Here is a 16455-nt window from a genome sequence, read left to right on the forward strand (position 1 = left end):
TTATATCAAATTCTTGAAATGTGAAATAATCCGTATTATATCAACATGAACATTTCCTTTTGAATCCAAGACAATAAATATTTTTATTTTATTTTGTTTATATGTAGTTAATGTGGGTTTATGATGAAGAGGTCGGAATGAATTGCAGAGAAGTTACCTTTGTCCCAGGCTTGTACAAGATCTTTGATGAAATTCTTGGTAAGTGTTTTTAATAAGGATAATGTTTTTACAGTTATGCAGCACGTTTCCTCCTGAAGGTTCTGCAAGCACTTAACATATTAAACAGATATACAAACTACACACAGGGATACTTTGATCCGCTACTGAAATGAAGCAGTTTAGAAAAGGAGGTGAAGCAGCTTAGGAAGAGGTACTATCTCCAGTTGAAACTGCAGGGCAGTTTCAAGAAGGCAGAGTATAAATACCCAAGTTTAACTTTTTACCATGACACTAGAATCAGTTACTATGGATTTTTTTAATAAGAAAAAGTGGTCATGACTTCAGTTTTACAACTGATTTGAAAGAAGAATCCTCCAGCAGCCCTGCACACCTAACACCATGGTGGGAAGTTGATTCAGTCTTGACTGAGATGAAAGGGTACCACCTCCTGAATCACCAGCGCTGCCTCCTACAGTACAAAGGTGTCTCTTGGAAATTTCATATGCAAACATTTGACTCGGCATGACCTTTCTCATCCTGAGACATTTGGCTTTGTAACAGGCACAGAAATTGCAGGCTTTGAGCAGCGGGAGGGTGTAATTTCCCAATTTCCCTTGACTCTGCTGAGGTATTAGTCTTAATAGAGTTAATCCTTTGGCTGGTAGGTGATTTTTAAGGTCTTGAGGTTGGCAGTGATCCTTCCACATACCATGTGTGAATAGAAGTCAGTGGGAGTTTTGCTGTTTACTTCATTGAGGTCAGAATTTTACCCTATATCTCTAAAGCTGTGGTGACATCTGAAATGAAAAGGAAAGAATACATTCTTCTTTTGAGTAGTGTCCCTGTGGATGCTCCACTCTAGGTATCTTTGTGTCCTTGCACCTAAGATTGGAAATTTTTGGTAGCAGTGTCTGTTTGGGCCACACATGTGCTCTCCATGTCTTGCGCCACATTCAATCACTATATAGTGCTGAGCAGCCCAACCGCCCTCAATTCCTTCTCCGCTGCCCTTGGCTTGACATGAAGTCTTAGCAGAGCCTGTTCAGAGAGATTTCTCTTGGTGTTTCCTCTTAATAATTCCTTTTGTTAGTAGCAATAGCTCTTTGGTTGGTTAGTGTTAATACTCTCTCTCTTTCCTTCTTCTTATTTCATTTCCTTAAAAAATATTATTTTTATTTTTCTCTTTCAATTGTAGAATAGTATATATTAAACTTCCCTAGTTCTTCCTGTTAGGGAATTGAACCCTAAAAAGGGTATTTCCAGCTCCCCTGGGTATAAACATTGTCTTGCCTGTCAGGAAGCCATTCCTGTCAGCGACAGCCATTCCCTCTGCATTTGCTGCCTCGGAGAGACACACGTGCCTCAGAAGTGCACATTTTGCGTCAAATTAAAAGCAAGAATCTGGGTCATGAGCTGAAATTAAGACTATTAATAATGGAAAGCTCATTCTGACCAGCCTCTGACCCTGGTCCTGGGGATGCCACGTCCATCTGTGTTCCCTCAGCCCCCCCACCCCGCCCCGCGAGAACAGTCCCCATTAAGACTGACAGCAGCATCTGAGCAGCATTCTCCAATGACTTAAAAGAGGGAATCCTTAGCTTCCTCTCAGAAAGCCACAAAGAAATGGGCCACAAGCTTGCCGAGCAGGGAACTGGCTAAAAGAACTAAATCCCTGGCGTGGTCTATTACTTCGGTATCAACCATTGCATGATTAAGTACCTATGAGGCTGCCATCAGTAAGACCAAAGATCCTAAGAGGGCAGGCTCTGACAGAATGGCACTGTCTGGGGAAAGGAGAGGCAAAGAAAGACCCAGCTCTCTAAAACAGCACGATGGAGTCATACAGTCAGTAAGTACCAAGTACACAGGGAATGCAAAAAGCCAGAGTACCGCCTTCTGGCTGTTCTTTGGAGCACAGAGTGCCTATGGTACTGACAACTATTTCTGCTTCAATGGCACTGATGCTGCTGCTCTCAGTAATACCAATGACTGTTCCGGTACTTTGGGAATTTTGCTTCCCTAAAGACTTGCTGGTCTCAGAGATGCCTGATTCACCATTACTGGGTATCTACATAATTGCGGAATGCATTACACCCAGGTTCCTGGGCTTACCATGCAGTATCAAGACAGGCTACTCTGCTGTCCATGATTGCTCCACCCCTCTCCAGCGATGATGAAGAGGAGGAGGGGGATGATTCATATTCTGGGTCGGCTCATGGTTCTCCACCGCAGCAACAGGGTGCTACCCAAATAGAAATCTGTACTCCTCCAAGCTACCACCACAGAGTAGATGAGACCCACATGGTTGGTATGGACCGTGTTGGGGCACCACCCATGCCTTTTCCACCACCTCAGTGGCCATACTGGGACCTGTGGGCTGGATATAGGCAACAATTCTCCAGGTCCTCTAGTGTCACCCAGAGAGAGAGAGTAAGAAAATCCCTGTCAGTTTCCGTAGCCAGACTTCCTGATCCTCAAAAGGAGATCTTTGAAGAACAGGAGGAAAGACTAGACAAAGAAACCACTCTGGTGACCAATATTTCTTTGTCCTCATCTGACGAGGTGATCATGCGTCCCCCACCACCAACAGCAAATGATTTCAGGCAGTTCCAAGACTTCTTCAAATCCCACTTGAAGTTAAACAGTCACAATACAAACTGCATGAGATCCTGCAGACGTCGGCATCAGCAAAAATTGCACTCCCTATCAACGAGGCACTGCTGGACCCAGCAAAAGCTATTTGGAAAATACCGGCCACTATACTCCCGATGTGCAAAAGGGCAGACAAGAAATGTTATATGCCCTCTAGCACGTGGACTTTTTGTTTTCTCATCCTTCCCCAGATTCACTGGTCGTCTATGCTGTTAATGAAAGTGGCAGATGGTACCATGCTAAAACAACACCATGTGACAAAGACTGGAAATGACTGAATTTATTTGGATGCAAAATGTATTCCTAAGTGACCCTACAAATTAGGATCACTAACTATCAAGCCCTTATGACAAAGTAAAATCACACTTTACTCTAAATTAAATGAGTTTATTGAATACCTTCTGTCAGATGAAAAACACCAATTTCAAGCAATTATTACTGAGGGTCAGCTCCTGGAGAGGACAGCATTGCAGGTTTCTCTATATGCTGCAGACACAGCTAAATTGCTACACTAGTTGTCATGAGGAGAGCGTCATGGCTTCATCTGTCTGCTTTCTAAAGAAGGTGCAAGCCACAGTGGAGGACCTCCCATTTGAGGGATCAAAATTGTTCACGGACAAAAGTGAGAAATCCCTCTACTCATTAAAAGATGCCAGGGAATTGTTATGCTCTCTGGGTATTTACACTCCTGCCCAAAAGAGAAGACCCAGTAAATACTAGATGACACAGAGATCACACTTTATTCCTCCTAACAGATATTATGAGCTCCAAAGGAAGAGACAGAGGGTACAAAAACGTAGAGCGTCTTCCCCACAATCATCAAAATCCCAGCTATCTACATCTAAACAGCAATTTTGAGATCTTGGTCAGGCTCTGAGTTACCACCCCCAGTTTCATTTGCTGCAACAGCCAGAACATCTCCATCAGTTCGGCGACCACCTTACCCCTTTCCATCAATCTTGGAAGTGTATAACCCAGACAAGTGAGTACTAGAGATTATCACCACATGATAGTCAGTCCACTTTACCTCATCCCCACTCTCGCGTCCCGTCCCTCTTCAGGGACCTCTCTCATGAGTACCTTTTATGTGAGGAACAAACTACCTCCTAAAACGAGGTGCTATAGAACCAGTTCCGAACCAACACAGAGGGGAGGGTTTCTATTTCAAATATTTCCTGATACAGAAAAAGAGCGGTGGTTGGAGACCCATTCTAGAGCTAAGGGTGCTCAACAGATTTGTAAAAGTACATTTCAAGATGGTTATCTCGGCAGCAATAATCACATCTCTGGACCAGGTTCCTGGCCATCGAACTACAAGATGCTTACTTTCATGTCATGATTCATCCATCCCACAGGAGGTTTCTGAGATTCATTCTGGGGCAGGATAATTTCCAATATAAAGTGCTCCCATTTGGCCTGTCATTGGCACCCAGGGTCTTCTCCAAAGTCCTCTCTGTGGTGGTGGCATACCTTCGCAAACAAGGAATCATGATATTTCCATATTTAGATAATTACCTGCTCAAAGCACTTTCCTTTGATGATGCATTGGCAACCACACAAAAGACCGTGGACCTATTTTTACAGCTGGGACTTCAACTAAATACTCAAAAATCCACTTTGACCCCAGTACAGCAACTAGAGTTCATATGAGCCTACCTAGATACAGTGGAAGCCAAAGCTTTCCTCCCATCACACAGATTTAACATTTTAGACAGCTTAATCTCGACAGATCAAGGCAGTCTTCAGCTCTTGGTCAGAAGCTGCCTCCAACTACCGGGGCACACGGCGGCGAGCACCTTTGTTGTACAGCAAGCGAGACTCCACATGTGTTGTTGTCAAGGATGGCTCAGAACGATATATGTTCTGAGAAGACACAAGCTAAACAAACTTCTATGAATGCCCTTGACCGTCAAAAACTTTCTTGACTGGTGGGCATATCCTCACAACATGTATGTGGGGGTTCACTTCATCCAACCACCCGTTGCTAATTTTAATGTCGGATGCATTCCTATTTGTGTGGGGTAACCACTTGAACACCTACACAGTTTAGGGCAAATGGTCCTTGTTGGAATCCATAATACCTGTCAATCTACTAGCGCTCAGAGCAGTCAGAAAATGACAGACAACATTGCATGTATGTTCTACATAAAACGCCAAGGAGGGGCAAAGTCACCTTCCCTGTGAGCCAAGGCAGTGACGTTATGGAATTGGTGCATTTGTCACCAGATCAGTATCTCAGCAATTTACCTCTCAGGCATTCAGAACATGACAGCAGATATGCACAGCAGGAAGTTCTCTCAAAATCACAAATGGGAAATAGACACTATGATCCTTCACAGCATATTCACACGCTTGGAAACTCCAAAGATAGACCTCTTCACCACAGTCAAGAAGAAGAAATACCCTCAGTTCTGCTCCAGAGCAGGATGGGGCCATCGCTCTCTTGAAGATGCTTTTCTCCTCAAATGGAATAGACCTCTTTTATATGCATATCCTCCAATTCTGTTAATATCCAAAGCAATATACAAAATAAAGAAAGAAAAGGTCAGAGTTATTCTTATAGCTCCAACATGGCCAAGACAGACATGATTTCATACCTTCTTCAGCTGGTGGTGTGACCACCAGTCATTCTCCACCGTGTTCCACATCTTCTCTCTCAATATGTGGGCCAGATCCATCACCCAGACCTGAAAGTTCTCCACCTGAAAGTATGGCTCCTTGATGGTTCCAGAATGTAGAAAGGAACTGTTCTGATGAGGTAAATGAAATTCTGTTACATAGCAGAAAAACAACTACTTGTCACACGTACATGCAGAAATAGAAGAGATTCCAAATCTGGTGTGACACAAGACAGGTTATCACTGTATGCTCTCCTTTACCAATTGTGCTAGACTACATTCTAGAATTGAGGAAATCAGGGCTATCTCTATGCTGGGTGAAAGTGCACCTCACAGCCATTAGTGCCTTCCATCAAAAGATAGATGGTCATTTGGTATTTGCTCAGCTCATAACAAAAAGATTTCTTAAAGGCATGAGTAACCTCTACCCTCTAATCAGAGATCCTGCACCACTGTGGGACCTTAATCTTTGAGCTCATGGCCACTTGCGCACTTCTGCATCTCTCTACGAAAACTGCATTCCTGGTAGCCATCACGTCTGCTCCGCGAGTGGAGAGATAGAGGCCCTAATGGCATACCCCTCCTTTACCATTTTTTTCAAGGACAGGGTCACATGACAGCTGCACCCCAAGTTCCTACCAAAAATACCTTCAGCCTTCCACATGAATTAACTTATCCACCTTCCATCATTCTTTCCCAGACTTCACTGGGATAAAAGGGAGGCAACACTGCACACACTCGACATCAGGAGAGCATTAGCTTTTTATCTGGAAAGGATCAAGCCATTCCAAAAATCTATGAGATGATTCCCCTCCAACACAGACAGATATAAGGAATCCCCAGTATCTAAACAAAGGGCTTGTCTACACTACCGCTTAAAAGTTATGTCTCTCAAAGGTGTGCAAAAGCCACACACACCTGAGTGATGCAAGTTACATCAGCTCAAGTCCATACTGCGTTGTGTCGGCAGGAGTCATTCTCCTGCCGACAAAGCTTCCGCCTCTCATTGACGTGGAGTAATGCCAACGGGAGGGCGCTCTCCCATCGGCATAGCGCGTCTTCACTACCCACGCTGCAGTGGCACAGCTGCATTGGTGCAAAGACTGTCTAGATGGATATCCGAATGCATAAACTATTGCTATCGCAAGCATGATCTACAACCCACATTCAGGGCTCGAACACATTCTACAAGATCTCCAGTTCCCTAGCCTTTCTCAGCAGTCCAATCACAGAAATTTACAGACTAGCAACCTGGGCATCTGCTCACACATTTGCCATACATTATGCAGTCACTTATGACTCAGCATCTGATGCATTATTTGGTTTGACTGCATTAGCATTAGTAATGGACTCAATTCCGAAGTCCCATCCTAATAGCAGGGGCACTGCTTTTTAGTCACTTGAGAGTGGAGCACCCACAAGGACACTATTCAAAGAAGAGGTTACTTGCCTTGTGCTTTAACTGCAGTTCTTTGAGATGTGTCCCTCTATGGGTGCTCCACCACCCGCCTTCCCCCCTTCTGCTTCGGAGTTCTTCTGAGCTCTGCGGTAGAGAAGAAACTGAGGGTGGTTTGCCACACAGCACTATATAGCAATCAAACACAGTGTGAGATGGGGAGAGTACATGTGCATCCCAAACTGACATTGCTACCAATAATCTCTGATCTTCGGTGCAGGGACACAAAGACATCTAGAGTAGAGCATCCATATGGACACGCATCTCAAAGAACCGCAGTTACTGTACAAGGTGAGTAACCTCTTCTTTTGGCTATATAGAGAAAGGGAGAGATTTTACTTTCAGATTTATAAATATCTTATAAACAGTGAGTGGTATGAAAATGAGTACCTTGCATCACTTTTTCTATGTTCCTGCTGCTGACTCAGTGATATAATTTACAGGCTTTAAAAGAAAGCCATTTCCAGCCTGCCTCTTTCAAAAGGAAGGTGCCCAACAGGGGTTTATGAGAGAAGTTAGCACCATATAGCTTGTCACCTCTCTGCAGATTGCCATCTTGTGCTTCATAGACAATTGTTTGAGAACCGCTGGCCTATATAAAAGCGTCATAAGATTACAGTTGTTGTAATTGTGCATTCTTTTTAACGAAACGTCTTGCTTAATGATCTTTAACAAGAGCATTTGAAATGCGTCTGATTTCATATTGCACTGGGATATACTGTATTCTCTTTCCATCCGTTAAAATGTGTTTTATTTTTCTCAGAGTTTATCTTTCTGTCCTTGGGGTGTTTATTTTAACCCATATTTTGTCTGATGAGGCATATTCTGAAAATTACTGTAATACATTTTCATGTTCGATGGCAACCTTAGAATTTCTGAGTTCAGTTGCTTGTAGTTCACACAAATTCAAATGTAGTTTAATTAAATTCCTGATCAAATTTTAACTTCTTTATAACCTGGCTTTTATAGCTATTCTGAGTTAACACTATTTGGAATCAATCATTCAAGCTCTTTAAAAGGAATTTCCCTTTAACTTCAGCACAAGTTCCACTTACGGTAACTTGCAGGATTGGACTCTCAGTGAGGAATGGGTATATGAGTACACTGTGAGAGAGAAACTAATTTGGTGATCCATACTATGTGTTGTTTTTTTAGTTATTATAACTTCTGTTAAGAAAATTCAGAACATCATAAACTGAATTTCCTCCCTACCACCCTCTATTGTATTCAACTGCTTGGTTCAATAAAAGATAATACTCTTTTATCTTTACCCTTTATCCACCGTGTCTCTCTACTTGGAAAACAGTAATTTTAATATAATAGATGTAATTAATTATCTATCCAAAACACCATTGAATGAGGGTTAGTCTAGAACCAAAATTGACATGCTGGTATGAATGGCTGCTTTGTGCTGTAGTCACCTAGAATACTAATTAATTGTAAATTTAACTCCTTATACTATTTGAGTTGGGACGATCTTTTTGATATGTGTTTGTATAATTCCTATCACAGTGGGGCCTTGAAACTAGATAAGGCACTACTGTAATACTACTAATAATAAGAGCAATCTGTTAGAGCTGATGAATTTTTAATTTATGTTTATCTTTAGAAATATTCTTCTCTAAGAGATCATTTAGGGATTTGAGGCCAGGGAGAAATAGGTAATAGTGAGTGAAAGTATAATACAACTTGAAGTAAGATTCCATGGCATTGATTACCTCTAACCTCTAGCTTAGTTGTTTGAAATAGAAAAATTAATCCCAGAAAGTCTGATTGAAGGAATCAAATCGTTTCCTTCAGATTGTTGTAGATACCTGGTTATATTTCCTGAGTTCAGTAAGAAGGTAAAGAAAATGTCAAAAGGGGAGTTTCTCAAACATTTTCAGTACATTGTAACTTGTCGTGGAGTGTGTATATAATTAGCTTTGTACATCAAATAACTGATTGTTATTTTTTGCCCCTAAAAAGTGTTAATTTGTTTTGTAGTAAATGCCGCTGACAATAAGCAGAGGGACAAGAATATGACCTGTATTAAAATTTCCATTGATCCGTAAGTACAAGAACTTCCTAGCTGCCCTTCTCTGTCGGGGAAATTGGACTTGAACTTCTTACAACAGATTATATTCAATGAAATTTACCATTTTCTTATATTGTACTGAAAGTATTTACTCTTTATATTTGAAGGAGAAATTGTTCTGAAAATGTGATGAATAATTATCACCATTTTGAATTTAAAGTAACTTGCTTATCTAAACTACCCTTTAATAAATTTTGTATACAGAGCTGATAAAACCTGAAATAATCTAAACATTCAAAGTTGAGGCAAGTTAGACAGTGTACAACTTTAATAGCCCATCAGTGTAGATCACAAATGGGGTTTGAATGCTGAATCTTGAGCTCTGCAGCATAGACTTCTACCTCTTGAGCTACCAGACTAACTATTTTAGCTGGCAACAGCATACAGCTATTTTATGTAAACCATTTACTAGGCGAGGATGCATAACACACTGAACCAGTGAGTAGCACCATTTTATAAACAGCATAGCTAAGGATAAGAATATGGCAGGTTCTTTCTGAGAGGCATCGTAGCTGTGTGGCTGGCATTTCGGATTGCCATATTAGAGATCTGGATTCTGTTCCCATTTTATCTAATCTCTCAATAGGCATTAACAGGCATTAACTTAATGATAAGAATTGTGAAGGGCACAGAATTATTAATACCAGTCAGGAGGACAAGTGAGTAAAAAAACTCACTATCTTCTGGTTTCCAGTGCGTTGCGCACACTCATTGGATAAAGAAAATTTTTCACAGGGAATGGGAGAAGAATGAAGATGATTATCATTTTGGCTATCTCCCATCAGGAGTTTGAACTATGTGAAATGCTGAAGTAAGAAACCAAGGCAATGGGTGTATGTGCAGTCATATGGAATGTTGAGGGATTTTGGCATGCTGCCAAAAAGGAACTAGCAGGCAAATTGTAGATGGGAAATGGTGATTTTTCAGCAGGTTATCACTGGGTCAGATCTCAGTGGATTTTCATGAGGCCAGCAAAAGCCATCTCCCTGACCTCAGGACTATCAGTTGGGTAGATTTCAAAGACCTGCTTTACACCAGGGAGACATTAGAGTTCTCAAAAAAAAACCAAAAAAAACCCCACAAGAATTATTTTTGTAAAGGAACGTTTTTAGACAAATTTAATAATAATAGATGTCCTTCATATACTAGCATTTTAAACAGATGTTTCTTGATAAATAAAATTGACAAAAGGATGCGAGTAAACACAATAAAAATGGTTTTAAATTGCTAGGTACAGTCCTTGATAGTATATTCTTGATTTATATTAATTAAATTTGTGTAAAAACTTCTGTAGGCGTGTTTTGGTACTAATAAATCATTTGAATGGATGTCACTATTTGTTTTTTTGCAGTGAATCAAACATTATTAGTATCTGGAATAATGGGAAAGGAATTCCAGTTGTGGAACACAAAGTAGAAAAAGTGTATGTTCCTGCTTTAATTTTTGGACAGCTGTTAACATCTAGCAACTATGATGATGATGAGAAAAAAGTTACAGGCAAGACTCTTATTAATATGCTTTGTTTTTGGCTGGTTAAACAGTTAATTATTTTCTGAGTTTTCTTTTCTTGAGCCTTGGTGAGAGATGACTATTTGTGTATTTCCTAGTCATTATTTGCCAGTTTTTCTGTTTCTATAAAATTATCTGAAAACAAACTTTGTTTGCATGGGTTTTTTTTGTTTTTTACACAAATACTGTTTAGAGAGAACTGTACTCTTGCAAGTACAGCACCCATTTATATGTAGCTGTCCCCTTAGCATTGTCCTGACAAAGAAAATCCCTATTTAAATATGTCTTCTCTTTTGTATAATCTCAGGATTCAAAATATATTATAAAATACAAATTTTTCTTCAAGTGATTGTTCATGTCCATTCCAAGCAGGCGTGTGCGCGCCGCGTGCACACCAGCTGGAAGATTTTTCCCCTAGCAGCGTCCGTAGGGTCGGCCTGGGCTCCCCCTGGAGTAGCGCCTTCATGGCTCCCAGTATTGGGCCCCACTGACCTCCCCACCCACTCAGTTCCTTCTTACTGCCCGTGATGGCTAGCTGGAACTTTGCTCGCTCTTACAGCGAGCACCTTAGCGGTGTCTTTGTTCTTAGTGTACATAGTTCAATAGTTATTCTCTATAGTTATACTTTTTCATATGGTTAGTAGTGGTATGTTAGATAGTACATTTCTCCTTCGGGGGTATGCCCGGGTCTCTGGGGTTTAAACTCTGTGAGTCCTGTGGAAAGTTTATCCCCAAGAGTGATCTTCGCTCGTCTTGCCCGCGGTGCCTTGGTGAGACTCATGAAAAGGACAAGTGCTGCATTTGCAAAGGTTTCTGCCCAAGAACCCTTAAGGACAGAGAGCAAAGACTAAAATTCCTGCCCATGGAGGTGGCTCTGAGACTGCAATCCGACCCGGGACCCAACAACCCGGCCCCGAGCACGTCCTCTTTGGTGTGCAGTGTTCCGGCGCCAACGGCGCGTGAAACGGACCTGGCTAAGGACTCTAAAGCCCATTGGCACCGCCACTACTCGGGCCATAGGGCGTCTGCCTCAGTTCGGCACCGTTCTCCATCTCCGGTGCTGGTAAAGAAGAAGAGGCTGGTGGGGGACCGATCACCCCCCTTGAAACCGAAGGGTCCCGCGCTGTCCGTGAGTGGCTTGGGACAGACTGCCTCCGTCTCGCTTCCGCCCAGGGTTTCGTCGACTCCTGCCCCAGCCAGGTCCAGTCGAGTCCGAACCCTCGTCGGTCCCCGGACCATCTGGTGGACATACAACCACCGTTGATGCTGGAGGCATTCGAGGCGGCAACGGACCTGATGCACCTCCCTGTGCCGTCCTCCCCCCCAAAGGAGGGACAAATCTCTGGTGACTGCATGGCCCCTGTTCCACTCCAGGGGTAAGCCAACCATGATGGCTTGTCGGTCTCCATCTCCGGCACTTCCTGCACAGGCACAAGAAGCGCACCATTCCCCGGAATCGCGTCGTCATTTGTTGGCGACCCAGGGGACTGCTCCTCCGTGGTCTTCTTATTCAGAGACTTCGGAGTCGGAGGTGGACTCAGCTCGATCTAGCAGATCGCGGAGCAGAAGGTCCAGGTCTCTGCGCAGTCACCAACCATACCCGGCACCGTGGCAGCAACAGTGGCAACCACCTGCTCGATGGCCCTTCTGGACACCCTGGGCATACCATCAGAGCCAGGGTCAAGTCCATGGTCCATGCTCCAGAATGGTGTCGGTGTCATCCGTGCCACAATCAGCGCCGGCACCGCCGATGACGGTGCCACCCTCAGGCGGAGTGGCCCCGCCGACTCACATGGTTTCAGCACCGATACCTCAGCCAGTTCCGGCACCAGCTCTCCAGGTGACGGCACCGGTGGAAGCCTCAGCTCCGTCCGTACTGACCCCAGCGGTCTCGGTCCTGCCGATTTATCTGCCCCGGCACCAGCTGCGGCGCAGAGTTCTTCATTGGTACCTGCTCCACAGCCTGAGTACCGTGTGCCGAGGGACCCTGGGGAGGGGCCGAAGTTAGTGAACTGGGCCCACCTCCTGTTCTCTCTTCCTCGTCCTCACCCGATGAAGCGGTCGTGGGGACTTCGACGGCCCCAGCTTTGGAGGACAACCGGGTTCTTCGACAACCGGGTTCTTCAACAACTTTTGAGGCGGGCCTCCCAAAGCCTGGGGATTCAGGAAGAGGAGGTGGAAGAGAATTTAGACCCTGTCATAGACATCCTGGCTCCCTCCGGCCCATCCAGGGTTGTATTGCCATTTATCAAGTCGATTGCCACAAGTTCTTAGATGTTTCGGTTAACTCCTGCTTCTCTGGCTCCTACAGCCAAGAAATCCGAGTGCTGCTACTTTGTTCCCTCTAGAGCGTATGAACATCTTTATACCCACCCTCCTCTGGACGACTTGGTGGTCGACGCGGCCAATCAGAGAGAATGTCAAGGGTTTCAGTGATCCAGCCCTAAAAACAGGGATGCCGAGAAACTGGACCTGTTTGGCCGGAAGGTCTACCTGACAGGAGGTCTGCAACTTCGTGTAGCCAACCAGCAGGCCATAGTAAGCCGCTACGGGCATAACACCTGCTCGTCTATGGCTAAGTTTACAGAACTTCTGCCCCAGGAAGCTCAGGGCGAGTTCTCTGCGCTCATGGAGGAGGGGAAACTGGTCTTCTGAGCATCTTTGCAAGCGGCCTAGGACGCGGTGGATGCAGCCTCCTGCACTTTGGCCACAGGGGTAGTTATAAGGAGAGGCTCCTGGCTACAGCTCTCTGGTCTTCCCCACGAGGTCCAGCAGACCATTCAAGACCTTCCCTTTGAGGGTGTAGCTCTCTTCTCCGAGAAGATGGATAAGAGACTTCACAGCTTGAAGGACTTGAGGTCTACCCTTCGTTCGCTGGGGCTTCATACGCCTGCTACCCAGCGCAGACATTTTAGGACTCAACTTGCTCCTCATCCTTGCCAACCCCAAAACCGCCAGGATGCTCCACATAGGCGGAACAGGAGTACTCGGAGGAGGCAACGCCCTCCCTCTAGACAAAGCTCTGGCCAGCCCAGGGCCCCACCGGGCTCTAGACCACCCTTTTGAGGGTACGGTCGAGGACGGCTTGCCAGTATGACCTTTGGATCCTTCCCATCTTACTTTCTCGTCCCGTCTATCCCCTTTCTACCGTGCCTGGTCTCGAATTACTTCAGACCGATGGGTGCTCCGCACGGTAGAGAGGGGATATTCCATCCAATTCTGTACCTTCCCGTCCAACTTCAGGGACCCCTCTCACTAGAAACTTCTAATTCAAGAGGTGCAGTCCCTCCTCTCGGTAGGGGCTGGAGGAGGTTCCTCAGGAGCTAAGGGGCAAAGGGTTTCTACTCCCAGTATTTCCTCATACCAAAGGCCAAGGGGGGCCTTAGACCCATACTGGATCTGTGACAGCTCAACAAGTACGTAAAGAAACTCCAGTTTTGCATGGTCTCACTAACCTCCATTATCCCCTCACTGGATCCAGGAGACTGGTACGCCGCCCTTGACTTGAAGGACACGTATTTTCATATCGCAATAGTCCCACATCACAGATGCTACCTCAGATTCGTGGTGAACAGAGGCCACTACCAGTTTGCCGTCCTCCCGTTTGGACTGTCGGCTGCCCCCTGAGTATTCACGAAATGCATGGCAGTCGTCGCAGAGTTCCTGCGCAAGCGCCAGATACAAGTTTTTCCATACCTCGATGACTGGCTGATCAAAGGTCGCTCGAGAGCCCAGGTGGAGGCTCAGGTCGAGTTTAAAAGGAGAACCTTCCTTGTCTTAGGTCTCCTCCTGAACGAGGAGAAATCTGCTCTGTCCCCGGAGCAGAGGATAGAGTTCATAGGTGTGGTCCTGGATTCTACCCAAGCCAGGGCGTACCTCCCAGAGGCCAGGTCTCGCTCACTTCAGGACATCATTACAGAGTCTCAGACGGTTCCCCATGACATTGGCAAGAAACCGTCTAGAGCTGCTGGGACACATGACCTGCTGCACCATGTATGTGCAGGAGGTCATGCCAGGCTCAGGCTGCGCCCACTCCAGTCTTGGCTGGCGTCGGTGTACCGACCAGCCAGAGAAGCGTTGGACAGGGTTGTAACCCTGCCCTGCCTGGTACTGGACTCCCTCCTATGGTGACTTGACCCTCGAATGGTTTGCACAGGGGTGCCTTTTGCCAGCCCTCACTCACCTAGGTGTCAGATGCCTCGGATCTGAGTTGGGGGGCTCACCTAGGGGACCTCAAGACCCAAGGCCTCTGGTCTCCGGTGGACCTCGCTCTTCACATCAGTGTCAAAGAGCTGAGGGCAGTGCGTCTGGCATGCTATGCTTTCAGAACGCGCATAATGGGCAGATGTGTTTCAATCCTCACAGACAATACCTCGGCGTTGTTTTATATCAACAAACAGGAGGGTGCACGCTCCTCTCCCCTGTGCTGAGAAGCCCTTGCGCTGTGGGACTTCTGCATAGAGCACTCAATCCACCTGCAGGCTTCACCCTCCCGGGGTGCAAAACACTCTGGTGGACAGCCTCAGCTGGACCTTCAATGGCCACAAGTGGTCCCTTTGGCCAGACGTGGTGAGCTCAATCTTCCGGTTCTGGGGTCTCCCCAGATAGATCATTCTGGGCAACAGGAAATGTGAGACATTTTGTTCCCTTGGGAGCCACAGCTCGGGGTCCATCGGGGATGCCTTCCTTCTCTCATGGGAGGGCTGCCTGCTATATGTTTTCCCACCCATTCCCCTAGTCCACGGGGTGCTTCTCAAGATCCACAGGGACCGGGACCGAGTCATACCAATAGCGCTGGCGTGGCCGCATCAGTGGTTCACCTCGCTCCTGGAAATGTCCATAGCGGCCCCACTCACCTTACCGCTAGTCCCCGACCTGATCACGCAGGACCAGGGCCGTCTCTGGCACCCGAATCTGGAGTCGCTCCACCTTACCGCCTGGATGCTCCATAGCTAAGTGCTACAGAGCTGTCTTGTTCGGACCAGGTCAGACAAGTCCTCCTGGATAGTAGAAAGCCCTCCACCAGGGCTACGTACCTGGCCAAGTGGAAAAAGGTTTTCCATTTGGGCGGAGCAACATAGTCAGTCGCCGCTCCTCGCCTCCATACCATTTATACTGGACTATCTCCTTCACCTAAAGCATCAAGACTTGTCCCGGTCATCAATAGGGGTCCACTTGGCGGCTGTCTCCGCCTTCCATCCGGGCTCAGATGGTCTCTCGGTCTTTGCAAACCCTATGGTCAGTCGTTTTCTCAAGGGTTTGGACAGGCTCTTCCCACACAAGCGTCAGCCTGTCCCTGCCTGGGACCTCAATTTAGTCCTCTCCAGGCTTACAGGCCCGCCATTTGAACCTCTGGCCACCTGCTCCCTGTTATATCTCTCATTCAAGGTCGCGTTCCTCGTGGCAATTACCTTGAATCGACGGGTTTCGGGGCTCAGGGCCCTCACGTCTGAGCCCCCTTACACAGTTTTTAATAAGGATAAGGTCCAGCTCAGGCCTCATCCGGCTTTTCTCCCAAAGGTCATCTCCCATTTTCACATGACCCAGGACATCTTCCTCCCAGTGTTTTTATCTCAAGCCGCACTCCTCCTATAGGGAGCGCAGGCTGCACTCACTGGACATGCGTAGGGCCTTCGCCTTTTACACAGAGAGAACTAAATCGTTCCGGAAGTCCGTCCAACTCTTTGTAGCCGTGGCGGACAAAATGAAGTGCCTCCCTGTATCCTGTCAATGCATATCGTCATGGATAGCGTCCTGCATTAGGGAGTGCTATACCCTGGCAAAGGAGCCCGCTCCGCAGATAACCGCTCACTTTACCAGGGCCCAGACCTCCTCTGCAGCGTTCTTGGCACAAGTCCCTATTCAGGAAATTTGCAGAGCAGCCACGTGGTCCTCGATACATACATTTACATCTCACTATGCAATTTATACAACAGTCCAGGGATGATGCGGCTTTTGGGCAAGCCGTGCTCTTTTCTGTGGAT

General features: G+C 45.9%; 1 protein-coding gene across 4 annotated transcripts in view; it reads left to right on the forward strand.

The window, feature by feature from the left end:
- Nucleotides 1–16455, forward strand: part of TOP2B (DNA topoisomerase II beta) — a 128266-nt gene that overhangs the window by 44758 nt on the left and 67053 nt on the right. For all 4 annotated transcript variants that reach the window (XR_012638272.1, XM_074945643.1, XM_074945642.1 and 1 more), the window contains exons 3-5: nucleotides 108–198; nucleotides 8872–8935; nucleotides 10314–10459. Coding sequence is in view for 3 of the 4 variants with exons in the window: in XM_074945643.1 (XP_074801744.1) it covers nucleotides 108–198; nucleotides 8872–8935; nucleotides 10314–10459 (301 nt within the window). In the remaining variant the exon portion in view is untranslated. The remainder of the gene's footprint in view (nucleotides 1–107; nucleotides 199–8871; nucleotides 8936–10313; nucleotides 10460–16455) is intronic.

This window comes from Natator depressus, chromosome 2 (assembly GCF_965152275.1).
Source record: "Natator depressus isolate rNatDep1 chromosome 2, rNatDep2.hap1, whole genome shotgun sequence".
Taxonomy (NCBI): domain Eukaryota; kingdom Metazoa; phylum Chordata; order Testudines; family Cheloniidae; genus Natator; species Natator depressus.